General features: G+C 41.0%; 1 protein-coding gene across 1 annotated transcript in view; it reads right to left on the bottom strand.

Annotated features, from left to right (window-relative positions):
- SNCA (synuclein alpha) overlaps positions 1-22320 on the bottom strand; it is a 114689-nt gene extending 92369 nt beyond the window's left edge. The window contains exons 1-4 of the mRNA XM_056567598.1: positions 22027-22320; positions 20919-21064; positions 13598-13639; positions 7078-7223 (exon numbers count right to left, since the gene is read on the bottom strand). Of these exons, the coding sequence (XP_056423573.1) occupies positions 7078-7223; positions 13598-13639; positions 20919-21039 (309 nt within the window). The 5' untranslated portion in view covers positions 21040-21064; positions 22027-22320. The remainder of the gene's footprint in view (positions 1-7077; positions 7224-13597; positions 13640-20918; positions 21065-22026) is intronic.
- Positions 22321-24681: the final 2361 nt, after the last annotated feature.

Genomic DNA, 24681 nt, shown 5'->3' with positions numbered 1-24681 from the left:
TGCCCTCTGGTCTGCCCGCTGTGGATGAAATTTCTCGTGACCTTTCCATTATATGGAGAGAGACCCAAAATTCTCTCTTACAGGCTTCTTCACGCATGAAGAGGTTCGCGGATAAGAAAAGAAGAGCTCCCCCCGTTTTTTCCCCTGGAGACAAGGTATGGCTCTCCGCTAAATATGTCCGCTTCCGTGTCCCTAGCTACAAGTTGGGACCACGCTATCTTGGTCCTTTCAAAATTTTGTGTCAAATTAATCCTGTCTCTTATAAACTTCTTCTTCCTCCTTCTCTTCGTATCCCTAATGCCTTTCACGTCTCTCTTCTCAAACCACTCATCCTCAACCGTTTTTCTCCCAAATCTGTTCCTCCCACTCCTGTTTCCGGCTCCTCGGACGTCTTCTCGGTCAAGGAAATTTTGGCTGCCAAAAAGGTCAGAGGGAAAAATTTTTTTTTAGTAGACTGGGAGGGTTGTGGTCCTGAAGAGAGATCCTGGGAACCTGAGGACAACATCCTTGACAAAAGTCTGCTCCTCAGGTTCTCAGGCTCCAAGAAGAGGGGGAGACCCAAGGGGGGGGGTACTGTTACGCCGAGCGCTCCGGGTCCCCGCTCCTCCCCGGAGCGCTCGCTTCACTCCCTCCGCTGCAGCGCTCCGGTCACGTCCTCTGACCCGGGGCGCTGCGATCCTGCTGCCAGCCGGGATGCGATTCGCGATGCGGGTAGCGCCCGCTCGCGATGCGCACCCCGGCTCCCCTACCTGACTCGCTCCCCGTCTGTTCTGTCCCGGCGCGCGCGGCCCCGCTCCCTAGGGCGCGCGCGCGCCGGGTCTCTGCGATTTAAAGGGCCACTGCGCCGCTGATTGGCGCAGTGGTTCCAATTAGGGTTTTCACCTGTGCACTTCCCTATATTACCTCACTTCCCTTGCACTCCCTTGCCGGATCTTGTTGCCTTAGTGCCAGTGAAAGCGTTCCTTGTGTGTTCCTTGCCTGTGTTTCCAGACCTTCTGCCGTTGCCCCTGACTACGATCCTTGCTGCCTGCCCCGACCTTCTGCTACGTCCGACCTTGCTTCTGCCTACTCCCTTGTACCGCGCCTATCTTCAGCAGCCAGAGAGGTGAGCCGTTGCTAGTGGATACGACCTGGTCACTACCGCCGCAGCAAGACCATCCCGCTTTGCGGCGGGCTCTGGTGAAAACCAGTAGTGGCTTAGAACCGGTCCACTAGCACGGTCCACGCCAATCCCTCTCTGGCACAGAGGGTCCACTACCTGCCAGCCGGCATCGTGACAGTGACTCCATACTGCCTCTACGTTCTCCCATGTGCCTTGGTTGTCACTTTGAATTAGATCTGTCAACCAATATACTGTCAACCAATAAATACTTTGTGCTGAGTTACCAGCTGTGTTAATATGGTAAAGTATGAAAAATTGTGAGAGATTAGTTCTGCAGAATCAGTCAGAGTTAGGGCCATGGCAGTAACGTTTAAAAAGGGACTCTACTGTTTTCATTTTTCAGTACCATAACAAATAGAGCCTTAACTTCAGGCACAGACAAATACAAAATAAATTCTTTTTATCCAGCCCTTACTCCCAGCCATCCAAAAAAATTAGTTACTCACACAAGGTAAATAACCCCTTTTTAAAGCTTCCCACCTCAGGACTCCAACCCTTTTTCGAGGTTCTTCACAGCCTTTCAGTGCAGACTTGGTTACACCTATTGTAAGCCAAGTATTAATCTATGCTGCCTTAGGGCCAACCTGAAATTCTAGACAGGCCCCGGAAGGGGAGGAAAGGCCCTACTACCAAACCTGTCTTTCATACCAAAAAAATCAAGGACTTACTAAATTCCCTAGCAAGCTAAGGCTCACCAGAAATTTGAACTATTTCCTGAATTCCCCATATCTCTCCCAGCTTTCCCTGAATGAGATATTCACTTCCTTATACCTGGTATCCACACACAACAGGTACCTTGGGAAAATATGGCGATCCCCAATAAAGATTCCTGTCACTGTCATTGCACTTTTTGTTCATGGAATAAACCACGTTTATTTGGATACTTTAGTGTGCTGCTGTTGTCTTTATCCTTGGATATGCTGTTGGACCCTGAGACCGGGACCCCATAGACCTGCTTGCACCTACCATTGCTTAACTGGATGTGCTGCCTCCTGCTTTGGATATATATATATATATATATATATATATATATATATATATCTTGTTATGTAATTTCCCAAAAAAATCTGCTCTACTCTACTTCTAGAAAAAGTGATGGATACGCGACAAGAATCAGATTCATGTGCTTTAGTCATGTACTTTAGTAAATTGTTTCCAAATCAGTGATAAGGTTCAGTGCACAGATGGTAACTTCTAGCTACAATTGTAAACCAAAGATTAAAATACTACTTAAGAACACATCTATTAAATTGCCATTTCATTCGCCTGTACTTAAGCTAGCACAATTGCTTCATTTATCCACCATAATGTTTCAATGTTACAGAATCCTTGCAGCTAATTTCCCGGAGTCCATTATAATTGGTATACATTGTACAACTGCTAAACATAATAACAGCGGGTCAACATCAACAGCTACTGCTACAGGCTTGGTTGCTGAAGGTTATCACATCAGCTTTGGGATAGAATAAATGGAATTGTCCGGGGCTGGGGTTGACTCATACCCATCGATTATTTAGATGGAAGGATTCAAAAAACAAATTCAAGGATATAAACTTCAATTAATTAAGAGCCAATGCCGCTATAATAACAGCCTTTCCTCTAACACATTCAAGCATTGTGCAGTAAGGCATTGCATCTGTTCAGTTCAGTCCCACCACAACTGCCATCAGTATCACCCTGTGATATTTTGCAAAGCCAAATGGCAGGCTCCTGTTGTCCCTGCTGCTAATGGTGGGGTCACTGATGCATCAGTGCTGTTCATCTGCTCACTGCAGCAATTCAAGTAACATGAAGCTGAATGGTCTGCCATTGTTGTTCCAGCCATTGAGACTTGCCATGTCTCACAGCAGACACTTCATCTGACTCATAGGCGATTGTGCCAGCTCCTTCAATGTGCTTTCATCATTTCATGTTTGGAAATTGCAGCCTTGAAGCTTTTTCATCTTATTTTGTAGTCATCAGTACAGGTTGTCATATATATTTTTATATAGTTCCGTAGTGACATTAGTCATGCACATCTTAACAAATCATTTGCATAAGACACAAAACAAATCTACTTTACTATATTCATGAAGAATATCCAGAAAATGTACCCAGCAAAGAATAAAGAAAAAAATAAAGAACCCTCTGGAAAACTTTTTTTTTTAATCAACTGGTGCCAGAAAGTTAAACAGATTTGTAAATTACTTCTATTAAAAAATCTTAATCCTTCCAGTACTTTTTAGGGGCTGTATACTACAGAGGAAATGTTTTCCTTTTTGGATTTCTCTGATGTCACAACCACAGTGCTCTCTGCTGACCTCTGCTGTCCATTTTAGGAACTGTCCAGAGCAGCATATGTTTGCTTTGGGGATTTTCTCCTGCTCTGGACAGTTCCTAAATTGGATAGCAGAGGTCAGCAGAGAGCACTGTGGTTGTGACATAAGAGAAATCAAAAAAGAAAAACATTTCCTCTGTAGTAGACAGCCCCTGAACAGTACTGGAAGGATTAAGATATTTATATAGAAGTAATTTACAAATCTGTTTAACTTTCTGGCACCAGTTGATCTAAAAAATAAAAAGTTTTCCATGGGAGTACCCCTTTAAGACCCACTCTACTTTACCTCCTTTCAGTAAAGAGAAGTGGAGCTGTGGGAACAAATGTTAAAGAGGGCCTGTGGTTATAGCGTTACCGTCATTTTATTTAATACATTCTTAAAAATTAAGCATTTTCCAAATATACTTTTTAAAACATTTGATTGTTAAAGATGTGAAATTTTTTTTTTTAAAACAGCCACAGGGGTCTGTCTCTTTAAAGTGGTTCTCCGGCCCTAGCACATCTTATTGTCTTACTGTCCTTTGGATAGGGGATAAGATATATGATTTCGGGGGTCCCGCCGCTGGGACCCCCACAATCTGTCATTGTGCACCCATCTTTGTGAGCTCTCCGCATCGCTGGAGGCTTCGAGTGTGTAGCGTGACGACCACGGGGCCAGAGTATCATGACGTCACAACTCCTCTCCCCTGCCCCCTCAATGCAAGTCTATGGGAGGGGGCATGATGGCGCAATGACAGATTGTAGGGGTCCCCAGTGGTGGGACCACCGCGATCATACATCTTATCCCCTATCCTTTGGAACGGGAATGTGATTATAATATGGGCTGTGTTCAACTGTGTCCAGTGCGGTTACTGTGATAGGGCTGCATGAATATTTAATGTTTAAGGGTGTGTATTCAGCCCTGGCTGTGCTCTCCTGAGATTCTTTTTATTGAATACATGTCCCTAAACATTAAATATTTACGCACCCCCCAACCATCTGCACTGAACACAATCTAACACACCCCATATTATAATCAAATTGCCTCAACCATCAGTGGGCCTAAAAAGCGCTCCATCTCAGGGACGGGAGAGGTGACCGAGAGTATGTGATCAGGCCCCCTAGGCTATCTAAAAGAATCCCTAATTCAATCATTTGAATGGGTGTCATATAATGATATTGCACCCATTCAAATAAACAGGTGAGTCTACAATACATATACAATGTTTAATGTCTAAGTGTCCCATTAGACCAGGATCCAGTAATTTCTTTATATTTTATTTCAGTATCAGATAAATGTATGCATTAGATAGGAAAATTGTACTAAATGGTAGGCTGCTGCATATGCCACTATGTAGGCATACAGGGAGGAATTCATCAAGCTGTTTACCACTTTTTTTTTTTGCTTATATTTGTCACATCATTTGTCACATTTGATCGCGTGCGACTATTTGATGCGCCAAACCGTTTATGCAGCTTTTCATACCAAACTGTGTTTCGTCTAAATTTAGACGTTTTTATCCAGTGGACACAAATTCATTATGTGTGACAAACGCACATCGTCGCCCGTTTTGTCGCATCCTATGTTCATTTGTTGCATTTCTACACCATGTAGTTTATGGTGTTGAAAAATCGCTGTCCACAGCAACTGTCCAAAAAACAGCTGCCCAAATCAGATTCATCAAAGAGTGTAGATATGATGAATTTGAATCTGGACAACAAAAATGAAGCAAAAAATTATAAATAAGGGGTAAAAACATACACAGGACAACCATTATTGATCAATTTCCCCCTACAGTGACCTACTTTGTACAGTATATGGACAATACAGTGTGTGTCCAAAATAATGGGACACAAGCACACATCTCATCTATTATCCAAAAGGATCTGTCTATAGCCTAGTAGTGTGAAAATGATTAATGAGTAAAATCATAGAAACACAGTCTACTCCCTGTATTTAATTTTCCTCATCTTCAGTAAGACTCCTTTCCCACTACAAATTCATCTGTTTTAAAGATCCGTTATAATGATCCGTTAACAAAACCATTAAAAACTGACTTTAAACGGCCATACAAAACCCCATTATAGTCTATGGGATTTTTACATTATCCATTTTAACCTGTCATAGCCCGTTATTAATAGCGGACGTTATTTTGTGATGGATGAAAGAACGTCCATTATTAATAACGGGCTATGACAGGTTAAAACAGTTAATGTAAAAATCCCATAGACTATAATGGGATTTAGTAACGGCCTTTTGAACGTCCATTTTTATTGGTTTTGTTAACGGATAATAACGGATCTTTAAAACAAATAATTCTATAGTGTGAAAGCGGCCATTGCTTTAAAAGCTTGATGTTTCAAGTGGCTTATTGTTTAGTATATTCTATTCATTATCATAGTTATGCTTGAATAGGATGCAAAAAAATTATATTCATGATATGCTGTGAATATCTATAAATATTATAATGAAAAGGATAACTGGTATGCATTTGTTTTCTATATGAAAATTAATGCTAAAATATATATGGGTCTTTGATTTCCTTGTGCCAATATGAGAAACAAGAGCCCAGGACAGTTGTCATTCATTTACACAACCTTTTTTTCTGTCACAGTGGCTTTAATGATTGGATTTAAAATAAAATCCAATTGTAAAAGTAAAAAAGTCACCCCTAACAATGACTTTTTTTGAAATTTTTTTTAATAACCCACATATTTTATTGAGAATTAAAGACTTACTTTTTACATTCTGTCCTCAAAGGGGTTCTCCCTTGTTTATACTGTTTTTTGTTATTATGTTTGTGTGTTATGTGTGTATAAGTATGTGTTTTTTAATGTGTGTTGTGATTATGTATATATGTATTTTCTTACCTTTTGTGAAGATCCGGAAGCTGGCCCCTTTTTCTTCCAGCGGCTTGCTGTGTAACCTCGGCCTCCGCAATGTTGTGTTCGGTAAGTGGGATGTTGGGGTGTGTGTTTCTGATGTCTGAGGCAAATCTTTTCTTCCTGTTTCTTCCGTGGCTCAGTGACGAATCTGTGGCCTCTTCCGGCGCATGCGCAGGTAGTTTTTTGTTTTTTTACCAATAACGTTTTTTTTGTCTAATTGACAAACTGTCTGCGCTTGCGCGAAGCTACGCTATTAGCGTAGACCTAACGTATGCTACGCTGTTAGCGTAGCACATGCGTACTCGCGCATGCGCAGACAGTTTGTCAATTAGACAAAAAAAACTTTATTGGTAAAAAAAAACAAAAAACTGCGCATGTGCCGGAAGAGGCTGCAGATTCGTCGCTGAGCCACGGAAGAAACAGGAAGAAAAGATTTGCCTCGGACGTCAGAAGATAGGAAGGACAGAAGCAAGAACACACACCCCGACATCCCACTTACCGAACACAACATGGTGGAGGCCGAGGTTACACAGCAAGCTGCTGGAAGAAAAAGGGGCCAGCTTCCAGATCTTCACAAAAGGTAAGAAAATACATATATACATAATCACAACACACATAAAAAAAAACATACTTATACACACATAACACACAAACATAATAACAAAAAACAGTATAAACAAGGGAGAACCACTTTAAAGCTGGATATTTCTTTTTTTTTTTTTTTAAAACATACCTGTTTACCCAGCTGATCTTTCTTCACCAGTCCTGTGGCAGCAGCAATATTTCCAGCACCCTCCACTGTCTTGTGTGCAACTGCAGTCACTCCCGTAACTACTGCTCCACTCACATTAGAAACTTGTTCTTTGGTTTTTTCAGCCACTAGATACAAACCATAAAATAAAAATTATTAATGTCTTTATGTATATAGCGCCAACATATTCTGCAGCACTGCATGGAACTTCTTACTCAATATTGGTTGCTGTCTTAATTTGAGCTTACAATCTACATTTCACATTAACCTATCAGGATGATTTTTTTAAATTGGAGTTTGAAAAAATAAATAAAATAGAAACCCACACAAATACAACACAAAATTGTCCAGATAGACTATGTACCTAAAACTGCAGTGCTGCAAGATAGCATTGCTAACCACTAAACCATCATGCTGCCTAACACCATATGCCCTGAGATAAACCTACACTTTGTAATAATGAATGCAGAGTCATAAAAAGAAAATCAGTGTATGAGAAAGTATCAGAAATACAAATACCATCATTCTAAAAGGTAATATGTCTGCTCTATATCATGCTGAAAGCTGCAGACATGGGCAGATAGCTGATAGGAAAACAAAATAAATGATACCAGTTTCTAAGCAGACAGCTGTTTGAAAAGTTATAAAATCATGTTTTGCTTCTAAGCTTCTAAGAGTCATAGAGTACACATCCTCCCTTCCCCACTCCTCCCGGCCCGGCATAATTACAAGGCTCAGTGCTGGAAGCTAAACCTAAGACTAGCACAATTTTTTGCCATCTGTCCATGTCTGCAGCTTTTAGCGTGATAAACTGTGCAGCTTAACATTCCCTTTATATTAACTTAGTTATCAAATTTTTTTACGTAAAACTTAAAAATGTGTAATGTTTCTTAGGAAAGGGTTTTCTATCTAAAGCATCTTTACATAACAGTTTTTAAAACATCTACATTCTAGACACAGACTGAAAGATAAAGTACTTAACACTGCTTATCCTCTTTTGTTTTTCCATCCACAGTGCAAAATGCTGTTTTGCAATCTGGTTGCCAGGCAATGCATACCTAACAATTGGTCTTTTATTTTATATCACTTAGGCCTTTAACTTGGCACAGGATTGCCACTAAACTAGAAGAAAGCAAGACATTTTGGATGACTTTCTCTATTTTTATTTTCAAAGGATTGACAGATGGCCACAATCTTCCTGCCTGTATACATGTTTGCTATTTAGGATTCATTTAAAAGTTAAATCCAGTGTATAGGACAGTACTTACCGGATTTTGCGGGGTATAAAATACACAAGTCTATAACACACACCCTCATTTTTGCAAAGAAATTTGGGTAAAAAAAGTATTTTTTTCTTCCAAATATCCTTGTTAAAATGAAAGTGCGTGTAAATGCGTGTATACCTGATAAAATCTGGCCCTGCATAAGCCGCTGCGCAGGACGCCGCTGAAGCCTGAAGGAGCTTGCCAACAGGTAAATATAAAAGCGGGGGATGGGGAGGGACATGGGAACTGGCCGTCAGTGGGACTCTGGCCCCACAGAAGCCGCTGCAGTTACATGATTTAAAGTGGCCGTTTTAAATCATTGAACCACAGCAGCTTCTGCAGGGCCAGAAAGAGTGTATGAGCGTATAACACACAGACAGACTTTACGCTTAACAATTTATCTTAAAAAATGTGTGTTATATGCAGATAAATATGATAAATGTTAGGGTTATGTATGTTAATGAAAAACTTGGTTCTATTCCCTCATAATGGCCACTTGATAATGATCTGATAATGGGGTCCATTACGGTTCAATTGAGATTTCTGTCATTTGTAACAGCAATAGAGAATCATTAGCCCAGTATACAATCAGGGAAATAATCAAAAACTGTCTAGTAGTAAATCTGTGTTTGTTTCACACCTCAACCAATCCCAGATCAGCTTTTATTTTACCAGAGCTTGTTAAGATATGAAAGCTGAGCTGTTATTGGTTATTGTTGGTAAACTCAGACAATACTAGACAGGTTTTGACAATCTCCTCAAAGTAGTTAGGTCGGCATTGTAGGTGAAGGTGGGTGCCAGGGATAAGGGTATCCAAGGTAGGTATAAGAATCCAGTGGAAAGACTACAGAAAGCGATTACTGAGACTAAAAAGGAATTGGATGCCATTTCCCTGCAACTACGAGATTCTCTAAAAATAGATGATTTCACCGTACTGAAACAGGATCTTGACAAACAAATTGAGACCTTACGCAAGGAATTGGAGGAGAGAAAGAGGAAGAAATTCCTTAGAGATATGGAAGATTACCATAACAACAGGATCTACAGATGGCGGGAGCCCACTGTTTTCTCACGGCAAGGGAATCCTTCATACAATTGAGGAGGATATTCCTCCTCCAGCTCAAGCGACTACACCACCACCCATCGCAACAGACGCCCTTTTTTTCAGAGACGGAGAGGACGTCGAGGAGGAGGAGGAGAAGAGAAGGCCGCCATCATCGGCGAACCAGGAGGTCCAGTACTAACAAGGTCACAGGTAGGACCGACTCTTTAGTTACTAATATATCCTCTAGATGTCTATCCCGGGTAGAAATTGCAGTACTCCAAAAAGGTCTTTCCTTTAGTCCAGTGCAAAAACTGGATACTTTTGACCTAGACATAGATTTGGAAACATTGTTTAGTTTGATCAGATTAAAGACACATTTTTCGGGTGAGAACCCACCATTTGGAACTACAATATCTACCGTTAATAATGTGGAAAATAAAATGACACTGGAGAGCTTGAATCTGCGACTTAGGAGTAGATGCAATTCTCCAAAAATGTACCATCCAGTCGAGACTTTTGTTAATCTGGTAAAAATGGATGTTGATCGGTTGACTAAAGATATAACTCATGGTAAATATCCTGTATTCAATAACCTATCGACGTGTTGAAAGACGTGCACTTGATTCACTATCTGCCGATAAAAATATTACAATTAAATCAGCCGATAAAGGAGATTCGATTGTAATCATGGACACTATAAAATATAAAAAAGAAATCCATCGGCAATTGGAAGATAGTGAAACATATCAGAAAGTGGACAGAGATCTTTTACCGCACGTTCAGAATTTGCTTACTACCCTTATCCAGAAATATCGAGAACTAGGGGTTATTGAAGGAAAAACTTGCCACATATATGAAGATAGAACATCCAATTACACCAGTATTTTACATACTACCAAAGATTTATAAAGGACTAATCGACCCTCCAGGGCGCCCAATCGTAGCTTCCACAGAGTCGGTCCTATCACCTCTCTCTATCATCCTTGAAAAGTCACTTACTCCTTGGGTTAAAACCACACCTGCGTTTCTATTAGATATTACAGACTTTCTCAGGACGATAGAAACAGTGACGGGAATCATGGACGATACATTACTAGTGACCATAGATGTCATTAGCCTGTATACTTCAATTGATCATGACAAAGGGATTGAGGCCACAATGTGGTTACTGAATCAAGGTGACTACACCATGGCGCAAAAAAACTTCTTGGCAGATATGCTAAACATAATTCTAAGAGAAAATTACTTTTTATATGAGGACTTCTTTTTTAAACAGCAGAGAGGCTCTGTGATGGGGGCAAATGTGCCCCACATATGCTAACGCATATATGGCATTTTTTGAGAACCAAAATCTGGTGTCGATATATCGACAATATCGTATGTATATGAGAGGGGCCACATATGTCCCTATTGGACTTTTTCAATCATCTGAACAGTATTAGACCGGAATTAAAATTCACAATTTAACAACACCCCCTTAATCTGCAATAAAAGAGGCCCAAATTTGAAGGATAAACTTATCCGTGCGGATGTTGGAAGCACAAAGAAAAGCTGACAATCTTTTTTATGTACCCAGAAGACAGGTACATATCCATGTTTGAGCTGTGCTCAATGCAGCAATATGATGAGGACTAACAAAATTACCCACCCTCACTTGGGCAGAACTTTTCCAATCAAAACATTTTTCACATGCCAATCCAGAAATGTTATATATGTGATTAAGTGTCCGTGCGGTCTCCTATACGTTGGGGAAACCCCCATCGTGTGGGAGACCACATCAACAGATATAAATCAAGTATTCTCTGTAAAAACCTCTTGTTACCAATCCCTAATCATTTTCATAATCAAAATCATAACATTGCCCAACTACAGTTCCAGGTGATTGATGAGGTCATTCCACACCGGAGAGGTGGAGACCTCAAGAAACTGCTGGCCCACGAGGAGGCTTACTGGATACATAAATTTGACACTTTGGAGCTCCGCGGTCTTAACCGCGAATATGAACTATCTAGCCTATTGTATTGAATATAGTGACATTTTCATAGAAACTTACGGATATGTCTCTCTTCTCTCTTGTAGTAACTCTGGCCGACCTGAAGCACCGCCCCCATTACTATGATTCATTCATAACAATGAGTCACATGATTCTTTTCATTTCGTAACGATTACATCACAAGGGGAGGCTGTTTGGATTTGTGTTTGATGACATGTAATTTGAGTGCCGGGCGCTTAAATGGTGCCCTTTTTCACATTGTTGCCAAGCAGTTGAGAAAGGCTGTAGTAGCCGGGACGCGTGCTGCGTTGATGCATACTTTATTTGACTATCTCCCCACTGACTGCATCTTCCGGACAAGCACTAGATTTCAGAGGTGTTGACGCTTGCATCTGTTTCAGTGATATTACTGCTACAGGGCAGCTTGTCTATTATTCTAGTATGGTGCAGAGTACTAAGGAAAATTTACATATGCCTGACTCACTACACAGCTGAGCAGCCTGGTAGACTGACTAAAACATATTTGCATTTTTGGCAGAAAAATGCTGTTATATTGCCATATTACTAAGGTTCATTTTGTTATCTATTCAACTAACTAATATCATATGAGTCAATTATATTATATTGTCAGCCATTTAGAGAGGCATATGGACCAGACAGGTTTGGTTAAAGAAAAAGTACTCACACAGGTACAGTCTTGTCATTTTTATTTAATAAAGTGTAACACTAGGAAAAACTAGTTAGAATAAGTCTATCACTAATATGACAATGAAGAAATAACATGGGTTCCTTATTTTTGGTAACTCCAGACTATAGTACAATGGAATCCTTATAAATAACATCTAGCAGGGGCATAATTCAACAATAAACAATAAGAAAATTGTGAACCAGAGTAAACAGACAAGAAGAGCCTTTAGGAGCTCCACATTATGAGATCTAACACAAAGTTTTTGTAGGATGAGAAATCAACCCTAACACTTTAAATCATGGACATTCTAAGGGCCTGTTCACATCATGATTTTGGTGAATACTTGGAGTTTATGTTGGCATATTGGCAGATGCTGGCAAAACTGATGTGTACCTTGGTGTACTCCCAGAAGGCAAATTAGAGGTACTACCGTGCTGACAACTTATCCCCTATCTAAAGGATAGGGGATAAGTTGCCTGATCGCGCTGGGTCCTGCCGCTGGGGACCCCCGCGATCTCGCACGCAGCACCCCGCTCTCATCAGGCCCTGGAGCGAACATCGCTCCAGGTCTGATGACTGCCGATCACGGGGCCGGAGTATCATGATGTCACGGCTCCGCCCCCATGTGACATCACGCTCCACCCCCTCAATGTAAGTCTATGGCAGGGGGTGAAACAGCTGTCTCGCCCCTGTAATAGACTTGCATTGAGGGGGCGGAACTGTGATGTCACGATCACCGGCCCCGTCATCAGACCCAGAGCGGATATTCGCTCCGGGGCCTGATGAGAGCGGGGTGCTGCGTGCGAGATTGCGGGGGTCCCCAGCGGCGGGACCCTGCGCGATCAGGAAACTTATCCCCTATCCTTTAGATGGGGGATAAGTTGTCAGCATGGTAGTACCCCTTTAATGAACCAAACATAATTTACTAGTGAGAAATAGCTATTTCAGCCCAGTTTCCCAACATCTACTGTGTCTGTGCACGACTTAAAATTGTGGTCTTCTGCGCTTTTGAGGCCTGCACAGAAACTGTAAACCTTTAGAAAATGGACTGAATGTAATGACTAGTAGGCTATTGCAGCGGAATTGCAGTGGAATTTAAGGAGAATTCTGTGTTCTCAAAACACAGAATTCCTCTGAAATTCAGAGCCCCACTGACTTAAATGGTATTCCGCCACAGAATTTCACAAAATTAAATAATGGTAAGGAATTTGTAACTACCATTGCAGCAATTCCATTTAAGTGGAATCCCATTAAAAGTCTATGGGAAGTACATTTTGGTGGAATTTCCGGCAGAATTCTTCGGTCGAATTATGCTCGGAAATTTCAGTGTCTGGAAATAGCCATAGACTATGATTGTTTCATTAAAAATAGTAAGATAGCTGGGATCATGCTGCAGTATATTTTGAGCTACTTTTTTGCCAGTATGCTGACCTATACCCAGGGTGCACACCAAATGATTTGGACAAGTTCTTACATGGATATTTTTGACCAAACAATTAAATATCCCATACCTGTTGTTACTCCATGTACAACACCATCTCTTGTTCTGGAGCCTGTAAACCACAGAATAAATATACATTGTAATTATTTTTCATGATAAACTTGATCACATAAAATAATCCACATCCCTTTATAGGTGAACAGTTTTTTTTTACTGATCATTGACAAAGGTAATGGAAATGAAGGTCATGGTTGCTACTTATAGTAAAGTCCTGTAATCTGTGTGAAAATGATGTCTTTACAGTGCTCTCACTTCTCAGCTTGATGCCTGGAATTCTGTATTAGCTCTCAGTATCACACTTCACATCTCATTTCATGACTCATTTGTCATTCTCACTTTTTGTACGGAATCAGATTACCAAGCACAAGTGCTTTCCATCTGTGGTGCTAGAATTGCACTTTATTGAATCTCAGCTTCCTGGTAAGCTAAGCCTTTAATAAGAAATCATCATGAGCAGGGGCATTGCTAGGTCTCCAAAAGACCCAGGGCTAGAGCCCACAGCCCAGCCACATCCCTAACCACACCCTCAGGCATGCCCTCAGACACGCCCCATCAGGGACATTACTTCTCCATTTTGGTAATCGGTGCGTGACCCAGCAGGCAGACCTCACCAATCACTTAGCTGTCCCCTATCCTGTGAATAGGAGATCATTTTAAATTTTGGAAATACACATCTAGCAAGGATTTCTTTTGATTGCCACACTTTACGCAAGGGGTATTATGTCATGTCATAGGTAGTGAGGACACTGGAGAGGCACTGTGGGAGACTATTACAAGCTCTGGACAGGATAATGGGAACCAGGTGAATCATAGGCAGCAGGGCTGAGTTCATATGAAATATAGAATCCAATACAAGTCCAAAACAAAAGAAAACTGATCTATATAGCACTCACCAGTCGTAAATAAATAACTGTACTTTATTCAGGCTTCAGTAGTCACATATTTAAGGTGAGGTCCTCACCTCTTTGAAAAAGCCAGGATACACTGGCGAAACGTCAGATAGAGAGGCTGTAATTTTTTTATAAAATGGCATCCCAGTGGCAGAATAGCAAGTCTATATTACAGTGGGGGTTCTCTCAAGTCAGTGGTGGCAGCACTGTCTGGGGGTACCTTCAACAACCACAGTGACACTTGTAACAACACACATTAGATGTGTTTTATACTGTGGCCACTGAGGGGATGACCGGATTTTTTAAAAACTTTTTTCACTATGGTACCTAATAAGCACTAGTTAATTTAATAGTAGCAATAAAAATTAAGTTTTATAGATTAGATTTAAGTTGTCTCTAGTTTAGGGCAGTCCTTAGGGACTAGTCCCTAAAATTGAATTTAAATATTATTTTGCCCTGAGACACTTAGGAGTATTGGTTGGTTAGGTTCAGTAGTCACATAGCAAGAAGTGAAGGGAGGGAGAGAAAGTGGCCAAAGCAGCAAGCAGGAGAGCAGCAAAGGAACAACAGACTGTTTCATTTTTACCTTTATAGCAGAGACCCATTTTTCAAATCTGAAAATCTGTCTCTTTAAGTGGTAATAACTTTGAAATGCTTTTTCTGAGTGAAGCTATTCTGAGATGTTGTTACCTTTATTCTGTGTTCTGTACAATTATGGCGGTACACAGTTCATATTGCTTTTTATGTTCTTTCCTTTTCACAACAAAATCCTTTTTTATGCAGCGATGTTCCAACAGCCATAATTTAATTTTTCGTCTGACTGCATTGTGAGAGGGTTTCTTTTTGTGGGACAAGTTGTACTTTTAATTTAAGTACTTTATTTTATTATATAATTTTTTATATTATTACGAAGCCTACTCTATGTAGGGCAAAATAAAAAAATAAAAAATGCTGTGTAAGTGGTGGAACGGCCAGAAGATGTGCAGTGCAGGCAAGAGGGAGCAGGTCTATGGAGCGCTCCTTCTGTCTCTGCGCTCCACAGACTGTCTGCTGCAAGGAGATGCTGTTCTCCCGCTTTCTGCACTGAGCCGAGCGTGAAAGGCTAAAATCTTCTGAGATTGCGACTATGCACGGAGGGCATCACATGACTTCCCAGAAGCCACCGCTGTCTTAAAGCAGCGGTGGCAATAATAAAAAAAAAACAGCGGTAGCCAAAGTCCTGGGGCTATGGGCCTGAGACCTGGGGCTACAGCCCCGTTAGCCCCCTAGCAACGTCTCCGATCATGAGCATTGCTGCACGTTGGCCTAGTAGACAGGAAAAATATTGTGGTGTCCGGCAGCTGCTTGCTCTGTAACACTAAACAAACACACCCGGCCACTAGTTTTATTCCATTCAGCAATGCAGCCAGGAGTATTGTCCCATAAATGTTAATATTATTATATTAAATTGTAATATTAATAATCTTTTCTGCCAAATATGTTTTCAAATCTTTGCCAACTTTCATGTGTTGCTATTAGGAATATCTGGGAAGAACTGGAAGGAATATTAGGAAGGTCAAGAAGGCCTCTAGGAAGAGAATGTCCCTAAGCAATTCCCTATTTTTCCCTCCTTATAATCTGTCCCTGTCTACCACAGTAAGTAAAGACATATTTTCAGCCTTTTTCGTTTTTATTGAGCTCCTCCTGATCCAGTGCTGTGCATGAATTGGAAAACAACCCATTCCTTTTGTATGGGGTTAAGGGTCGAAAGCCACTAGTCAGATAATGTGGGCACATTCAAGCAATATTGAATCTTTTTACTGTTTAAATAGTGAAAAATTAAGGGTCAGATGTTATTTTATCCACATTATCCCACTTTAAAACATATGATTTACAGTATTGTTCTTGAAGACCGCCATGGTGTATTACCAGGCAGCAGTAGTAATAATTGCTTACTAGTGTACAAGTAAAGCATGTTGTACAACTGTGATTTTTATCATTTCAACCTCTCAAATTCTTTCTGGCTCATAATTCACAGTTTGGCATGATATACCATACATTTCATGCTATGTTTTATAGAATAAAGGCACTGCAAGCTTTTCTCCTCCAGGGTACACTCTCAGACGGCTGCCTGATTGGTGTGTGACTGCACATCGCCTAAGGCAAGCTTATCATTAGAATCCATAAGATGTATAAGGTGGAGAAGCATTATCAAGGCATAAAACTGTGGAAATATTTGAATGGTGCTTAGATTCTGAACAGGGGAAAAGCTATAATGGGTGCAAAGATGGCAGTAGCACCCAGATTCTGGTGCCAGAGGGGACCCAAAAGATCCCTGGCACATTATAAAAGTATTATAAAATATGGTAGGTGGTAGTCCAGTTATAAATAATGTATTGGGTCCTAGGAGCTTCAAGTTACGTCTCTGACGCTGATCTGCAATTCTTTGTGAACAGAGAGAAAAAGAATGGAGGGAAATAAAGGAATCAATAGGATAAGTGATGAGAGAGAAACAGCGATGGAGGGGAGAGCATGGGAGGATGGAACAGCAAGGTAGAGGAGAGATGGATAGAGGGTGGGAGCAAGGGATAGGAAGATAAAGGGTGCAATTGAGGGGAGAGAGCAAGTAGCAGGTTAGGGCATGGAAGGAAGAAACAGCAAGGTATGGGAAAGACAGAGAGATTCAGAAAGAAAGGTATAGCAAGAAAGAGAGTGCAAATTAGGTGAGAAAGAGAAAGATGGAAGACAGTAAAGAAATGTATAGGGGAGTGTTTGTGAGAGAGACTGAATGAGAGCAAGTGAGGAAAAAACTGGAAGGTAGGGGAGAGATGGAGTAAGCAAGATAACAATGGAGATAGAGGGTACAAATGAGGTGAGAAAGAGAAGGGTTGAGGGTAAGATAGGGAGAGGGAAAAAAGAGGGAAAGGGAGTGATGTAGGGAGCAAGAAATGAGAATATAGAAAGTGCAAATGAGGGTAGAGAGAGAGAGAGAGAGAGAGAGAGTGAGAGAGAGAGAGAGAGAGAGAGAGAGAGAGAGATTAGATAGATAGATAGATAAGAGAGGGACAGAAAGAACAAGGGAGGGGGGAGAGTGAGACAGGGGAGACAGAAAGGAATAGAGAAAGAAAGATAGAGAGGGAGAGAGACAGAGAGAAAGATAGAGAGAGATAGATAAAGATAGGTGAGAAAGAGAAAGATGGAAGATAGTAAAGAAATGCTTAGGGAAGTGTTTGTGAGAGAGAGCAAGTGAGGAAAAAACTGGAAGGTAGGGGAGAGATGGAGTAAGCAAGATAACAATGGAGATAGAGGGTACAAATGAGGTGAGAAAGAGAAGGATGGAAAGAGAGATAAATGAGAGAGAGAGAGAGAGAGAGAGAGAGAGAGAGAGAGACTGAAAGAGATGAGTGAGATATAGATAAGAGAGGGTCAGAAAGAACAAGGGGGGGGGGGAGTGTGTCAGGTGAGACAGAAAGGAATAAGAAGAGATAGCGAGGCAGAGAGAACTTGAAGTGTTATAATCTATAGCAGCAGTATGCAATATAATGCCCATTGTAGGGCAAAAGTGTCATCATGATGAATGTCTGCTTTGTGGAGATTATTCAGTAGTTAGGGCGGTGTATGTGAGTCTGGTTTATCCCCTACACATATTTACAGCACTCTAAATGCCTTTAGAGAAAGAAGTATACAATAAAGCTGGAGTCGGCAGATTTTGTCTCTACAAATTGTAATAGCTTTATACACACATACACTAATTCATCAAACTTATTAAGTATAGCTATTTGTTTCATGACCATATTTCATATTTCATATATACAATGGTTGAATTCTGAATGTGGAAAAAAATCTCAAGAAAATAATGCTTGCCTTCTTTATTTCTCCTTTTCCGGTGGAAAACTATATATATATTTTTTAAATCAACTGGTGCCAGTTAAACAGATTTGTATAGTACTTCTATATAAAAAATCCCTCCAGTACTTACTAGCTGCTGTATACTAAAGAGGAAGTTGAGTGTTCTTTCCTGTCTGACCACAGTGCTCTCTGCTGACACCTCTGTCCATGTCGGTAACTGTCCAGAGTATAGCAAACTTTTCCTGCTATGGACAGTTCCTGACATGGACAGAGGTGTCAGCAGAGAGCACTGTGGTCAGACTTGAAAGAACTGCACAACTTCCTCTGTAGTATACAGCAGCTGATAAGTACTGGAAGGATTACGATTTCTTATAGAAGTAATTTACAAATTTGTATAACTTTCTGTTACCAGTTGATTAAAAAAATATATATTTTCCACCGGAGTACCCTTTTAATGGAGCTCTTTGATACATATGGGGCACTGTGATTTGTCCATATGGGGCACTGTAATTGATATATTAGGGACATTAACTGTGTAATGCATTTTGTAGTTGTGTAGGGGTGGTGGTGGAGTGGTTGCATAGACACAGTGGTACTTAATATGCCTGGTGTTTGTGACCATTGTAAATGCAGCTTTCTAAGCCAATAATCCACGACTAGATAAGGGTTCCAGAGTCATCCCTCTACTTTTTTTTTTTTTTTACACATATAGAACCTAATAATAGAGGTAGTTCACAACTTAGAAACTGAATGTCGGCACTGCTATGTCTGAAGTGGGGTTATATTCTGAACCATCAGACGGACAGTGAACGGTCACTATGGAGAACATGGATCGGGGGTGCGCTACCTTAAAGCAAAGTAAAAATGTACAGATCCACACAGAGAAAAAGGGTAGATACACACTCACCCAGATCAGATGCCACTTCTAGGAGATCCTCATGGATACAAGTCGTGGAGACCGGATCCTAGCCAGGGAGAGCAGCAGCGCGTGGCTGCCAGCGTCTGATAACTCTCCCACGCGCCGCTGCTCTCCCTGGCTAGGATCCGGTCTCCGCGACTTGTATCCATGAGGATCTCCTAGAAGTGGCATCTGATCTGGGTGAGTGCGTATCTAATAATAGAGGTATATTACATCAAATAGCATTTTAGCATTGATATACCAAAACATATTTTCTGAACTTATGAAACATTGAAAGAACTGTATGCCATAAATTCCATTAGGATTCATAGAAACATAGAATGTGTTGCAGATAAGAACCATTTGGCCCATCTAGTGCAGCTCTATTACATTGTCTGCTTACCTTTAAAAAGGGGTACCCTGGTGGAAAACTATATATATATATTTTTTTTTTTAAATCAACTGGTGCCAGAAAGTTAAACAGATTTTAAATTACTATATTTACTGTATTTAAAAATCTTAATCCTTCAAGTACTTATCAGCGGCTGTATACTACAGAGGAAGGTTTTTCTTTTTTAATCTATTTTCTGTCTGACCACAGTGCTCTCTGCTGACACCTGTGTCCATATCAGGAACTGACCAGAGCAGGAGAGGTTTGCTATGGGGATTTGCTCCTGCTCTGGACAGTTCCTGACATGGACAGAGGTGTCAGCAGAGAGTACTGTGGTCAGACAGAAAATTAAAAAAGAAAAGCATACAGCAGCTGATAAATACTGTAAGGATTACGATTTTCAAATAGAAGTCATTTACAAATCTGTTTAACTTTCTAGCACCAGTTGATTTTAAAAACATTGTTTTCCACCGGAGTACCCCAACTGTCATGACATTTTAGTGTAATAACCTGCACAGCCTTTGTACTGTGTGCAGGTGTTGTGTACAGCAATTATTTTACCTCATATTTGCAGGCTTTCACGATGCAAAAAAGTGCTTTTAATCAAAGCCACTGATGGTCGGATAGGCATGGTGCGAGGTACGCGATGCCCCACCGCCGCCACGCCCACCCACACGCCCACTTTGTATGTCAGTGCTGGGACCGCTGTGTGATTGACACACAGGTCCCAGCGCATGCGCACTTCAACTAATGTAACGTGCACGCTGCTGCGTGTCATTCAGCAAGCACTCGCTCCTTCAGCGAGCGCTCGTTCCCGCCGCCGTCGTCCTCCTCAGTGCGCCTGCACAGGGCTAGGTTCAGAGAGCGCGGGACATGCAGCAGCACGCACGTTTCATAAGTTGAAGGGCGCATGCGCTGGGACCTGTGTTATTACACAAACATTTCATGACAGTTGCGCTTTACGTCTTCTGAAATTATGACCTCTTAATCCCTTTCCTCAGATACTGAGGTTAGGACTGTATCAAATATTTTATATTCTGCCCTTTGGTTTATCATGCACTTATACACATTACATTTTAGTTGCCATAGTTCTGACCATTCCTCTAGTTTACCTAAATTCTCATGAATAAGGGTGTCCACCAGAATGAATGTGATCAAGCTAAAAATAATAAAATAACAAAATATAAATTGTTAAAATCTAATCCGCGCAGGCACCAAAAATAAAAACTGGTAGGAAGACCAGAATTAATTTGATCTATTACTCTTGAGGGATATCAAAATCCTAATGTCACAGTTGGCGGTTCATTGATCCGTTTTTACCTACCCACGTAAAGGACGCCCTCTTTTGTCTTTCCTGCTGCTTCCGCCACACCCTGTTTGGTTTTCTCAGCAGCTGCCACGACTCCCTCTTTAGCTTTGGAAAACCCTTTCATGAATACATCCATAGCTAATGACTGTGGTTCACAAGTGCTAGAAAACATATGCAATTCATGAGATATAGTTCACAATTTAACTTAGTAGAAATTATACTTAAATAATAATCTGACAACAGGAGTTGGATCTGTTCTTTTTACTGATAACAATTTATGCAGACAAGCAACAAACTATGTCATGAGCAACCTGTTTATACAGTCAGGTCAACACCTGTACAGTGTGCATTAATATAATATATAACATTATACGCAAAATCTACTGTAATCTAATAATATTAGTATACATGCTAGCAGTTAGCTATATATTAACAAATAAACACAATATATTAGAGGACAGATTAGATGATAGATAGATAGATAGATAGATAGATAGATATAACATTATACGCATAATCTACTGTAATCTAATAATATTAGTACACATGCTAGCAGTTAGCTATATATTAACAACTAAACACAATATATTAGAGGACAGATTAGATGATAGATAGATAGACAGATATAACATTGTATGCATATTCTACTGTAATCTAATAATATTAGTATACATGCTATCAATTTGCTAAGAATATTAACAAATACACACAATATATTAGAGGATAGATTTGATGATAGATAGATAGATATAACATTCTATGCATAATCTACTGTAATCTAATAATATTAGTATACATGCTATCAATTTGCTAAGAATATTAACAAATACACACAATATATTAGAGGATAGATTTGATGATAGACAAATAGATAGATTATAGTTCTTCAGTACCAAAATCAATAATATTACAAGAAATATTGATAATGTGAGCTATTTTTCAACACAGTATTGCTTATAATGGGTATTAGAGGAGGCACAGGTACATAAGACGTCCATTGGAAATACAGATACAGTAACTGAATATTAGCTATGTAGTATTAAACCATATCTAGTAGAATACAAATGTGTAGCTTATTATCTGAACTGAATATACGTGTATCTTGAAATATTGTAATACTTACATAAACCTTTGGTTCTTGAGGGTTGACTTAGAAAGACGATATCTGATCTTCTGTAACAAGTTAAATAAAATTCAGTACATTTTGGTTACAGAAATTCTGTATATATATATATATTCACTTGCAAAGCCCTGATAAAATGTAAATCATTCACATCAAGTAGCAGGCACTAGGTGAGGAATGAATAGAAAATACTGTCAACAAAAAGTGGCTGGAAAAAAGAAAAATGGTTAGGAGATCACTTTTACTCTACAGGAGCAGCTCCTTCATGTGACTCGTCCTCCCTTCTTCCCCGAAACCCTCTTCATCTCCCTCCTCCTCTTTCTTTCCTTTCCACATGCCTGATTTGTCAGTGTGAAAACTGAAAAATTGCAGGCAGCCTCCCAAGCTGGACCACTTGTAAGCTGGCTGCTTCTCGGCAAACAATGAGAGGCATTATCAGCAGGATTCCTCCAGATTCAGGTCACAATAGAAAATGATGGCATGGATCATGATAATTAGCCATGCAGAATAGCAGCCTCACATCTGGCCAGAAGCTGAAGCATTAACAACGGCATTTTTCAGCCACACACATTGCTCGTGATCAGCTTCCCCACTCCGCCAGCTAAGGTAGTCACGTTTTGCTGAATTATTCATTGCCAAATTAATATGACTGCACAATGAAGATTTTCCAATCACAAATCTACAGTCACTTGGGTTACGCTCAGCCTCAGGTTAAATTGTAAGACACCTTATAATGATGTGTAAGACTTAATACATGCTTTTCATAAGATAACACACGTGGGACAGGGGGATTCATTTTGGGTGACCATTTGGGTTGGAAAGAGTTCAACCAATTACTTTTCATTTACCAGTGGCTTTGAGGTACCCCATTTAGACAGAATGGCATGGCTGGGACACAACACAAGTGAGTATAGTATCTATAGCTGGGGCAAAATTAATAAATAGAGGCACATTAAATAGGTATAGTTATTGGAGGTACAGAGGCACAGTATATAATTAATGGAGGCACAGAATATAAGTAATGAAGGCATAGTATACAATAAATGTGTCAGGATCCTAATAGACTTTCCTTGTACAAAGACTGTTCCTGTTTAATTTTGCATAAAACCTGCAGTAAAAGTTCTGACAGTTTTATTAAACCTCTGGTTGTGGAAAATAATTTATTATTCCTCCCTATCGCTCTTGGGACGGGTGGCGATTGGACAAGTATAAACAGAGGAGCCCTCACCCTGGCATCACGAGTGTTAAGGGTTAATCAAATACCCTTTAGTCACTGCACAGCTACACCCCATATACCCTACACCCCCACAAGCTTACCACATAGCTTATTGGCATCTTACGAACAGGATACGGGTGTGTGCCTACAGGTGTTGCCACCATTTACAGAGTACTCCCCCCATGTAGAGTATTTTATTCATGTGCTGTGAATCACCATTCAAGTGTACGAAACTGTGTGTGTGTGTGTGGTGTTGCGTGCAAGGAGGGCACGCGAAAAGTAAGGGGGGAGGCGAAGATTTATTGGCTGCAAGGATGTGTAAAGCACAAGGTGTATACATGCTACGATCCTCTGGTCCGGTCAACGCTGCAAGAGTTAATTCGTTTCTGGAGAAGTGCGCAAAAAAAAAAAACGCCAAAAGGGGAACTTAGATTTACTGCTGTTGTTTGCCGAGGGACTGGAAGTCGGGGCTGCATCAATGATGTCCTTCCGGCCGGCGGCCATTTTGGAGAAGCCCATTATAAAAGGAGCCCTGCACAGCGACCTCTTCAATCTGCACGAGGAAGAGTTGGAGTGTACAGAGTAGCGTTCCATGTGGTGAGAGTTCCAAGATGGCGCTGAAGCAGAGGAAAGTTGTGGCGGTCGCAGCCCAACTCTTCCAAGACCTTGCCGACCGTCTGCAGCAGTTATCGTTGCATCCAGAGGGGGCCTGCAATCTTCTCCCATTGCCCGACGATGACGACGACTGGCCGGACACCCCTCCTGGAGAATCTGCTGGGACACCTGGAGTATCTTCACCGGTGAGACTGTCCCCTCACCACCGGACATGGGGTTCGTGGGTTGAGATACCGACGGAGGAATCTTCTGTAAGTACCCCACAAGAAGCTGCCTTTTCTTCCTCCTCCAGCCCAGAGCCAGAAGTACCCTTGTCTGATTTAAATTTGCTGAGTGCACAATCGCGCTCACCACGTTTGCCTGAATGGACATTCGTAACGAACAAGAGAGGATCTAATATATGCATGATGTTCTTCAACCCCTGACTGGGAAGCCACTCCCACCGGTCCCCACAGTACAGAGGGAGAGGGCCCGTCAGGAGGCCGAAATGGTCGAATTGATGGCAAAACTAAAGGCCCGACACCGAGAACTTCATGCCCCCAAGCATGTTCATTCGCCCCAAGGAGGAGTGGATCCACTACCAACAAAATACCAAGGAATTGGAAGCACTCTTCATCCGCATGTGGGACTATCCCCGAAAAGGGGAAAAGCCTTTAGAGCACCGCCGCGCCATGGTGGCCAAGTTCGACAAGGTCAGAGGTTATGGTACCCTCATCCATTGCCAAACTGGCTATACCATTCTCGTAAACCATCGAGCTGTCCAGAGGCCTTACATCCACAAGAAATTCCATTCACTGGAGGTGGGTGAAATAGTTGATCACACG

Source organism: Hyla sarda, chromosome 1 (genome assembly GCF_029499605.1).
Source record: "Hyla sarda isolate aHylSar1 chromosome 1, aHylSar1.hap1, whole genome shotgun sequence".
In the NCBI taxonomy this organism is placed as follows: Eukaryota; Metazoa; Chordata; class Amphibia; order Anura; family Hylidae; genus Hyla; species Hyla sarda.
The sequence above is the reverse complement of the archived record's forward strand: the minus strand, read 5'-3'. Positions and strand labels throughout refer to the sequence as shown.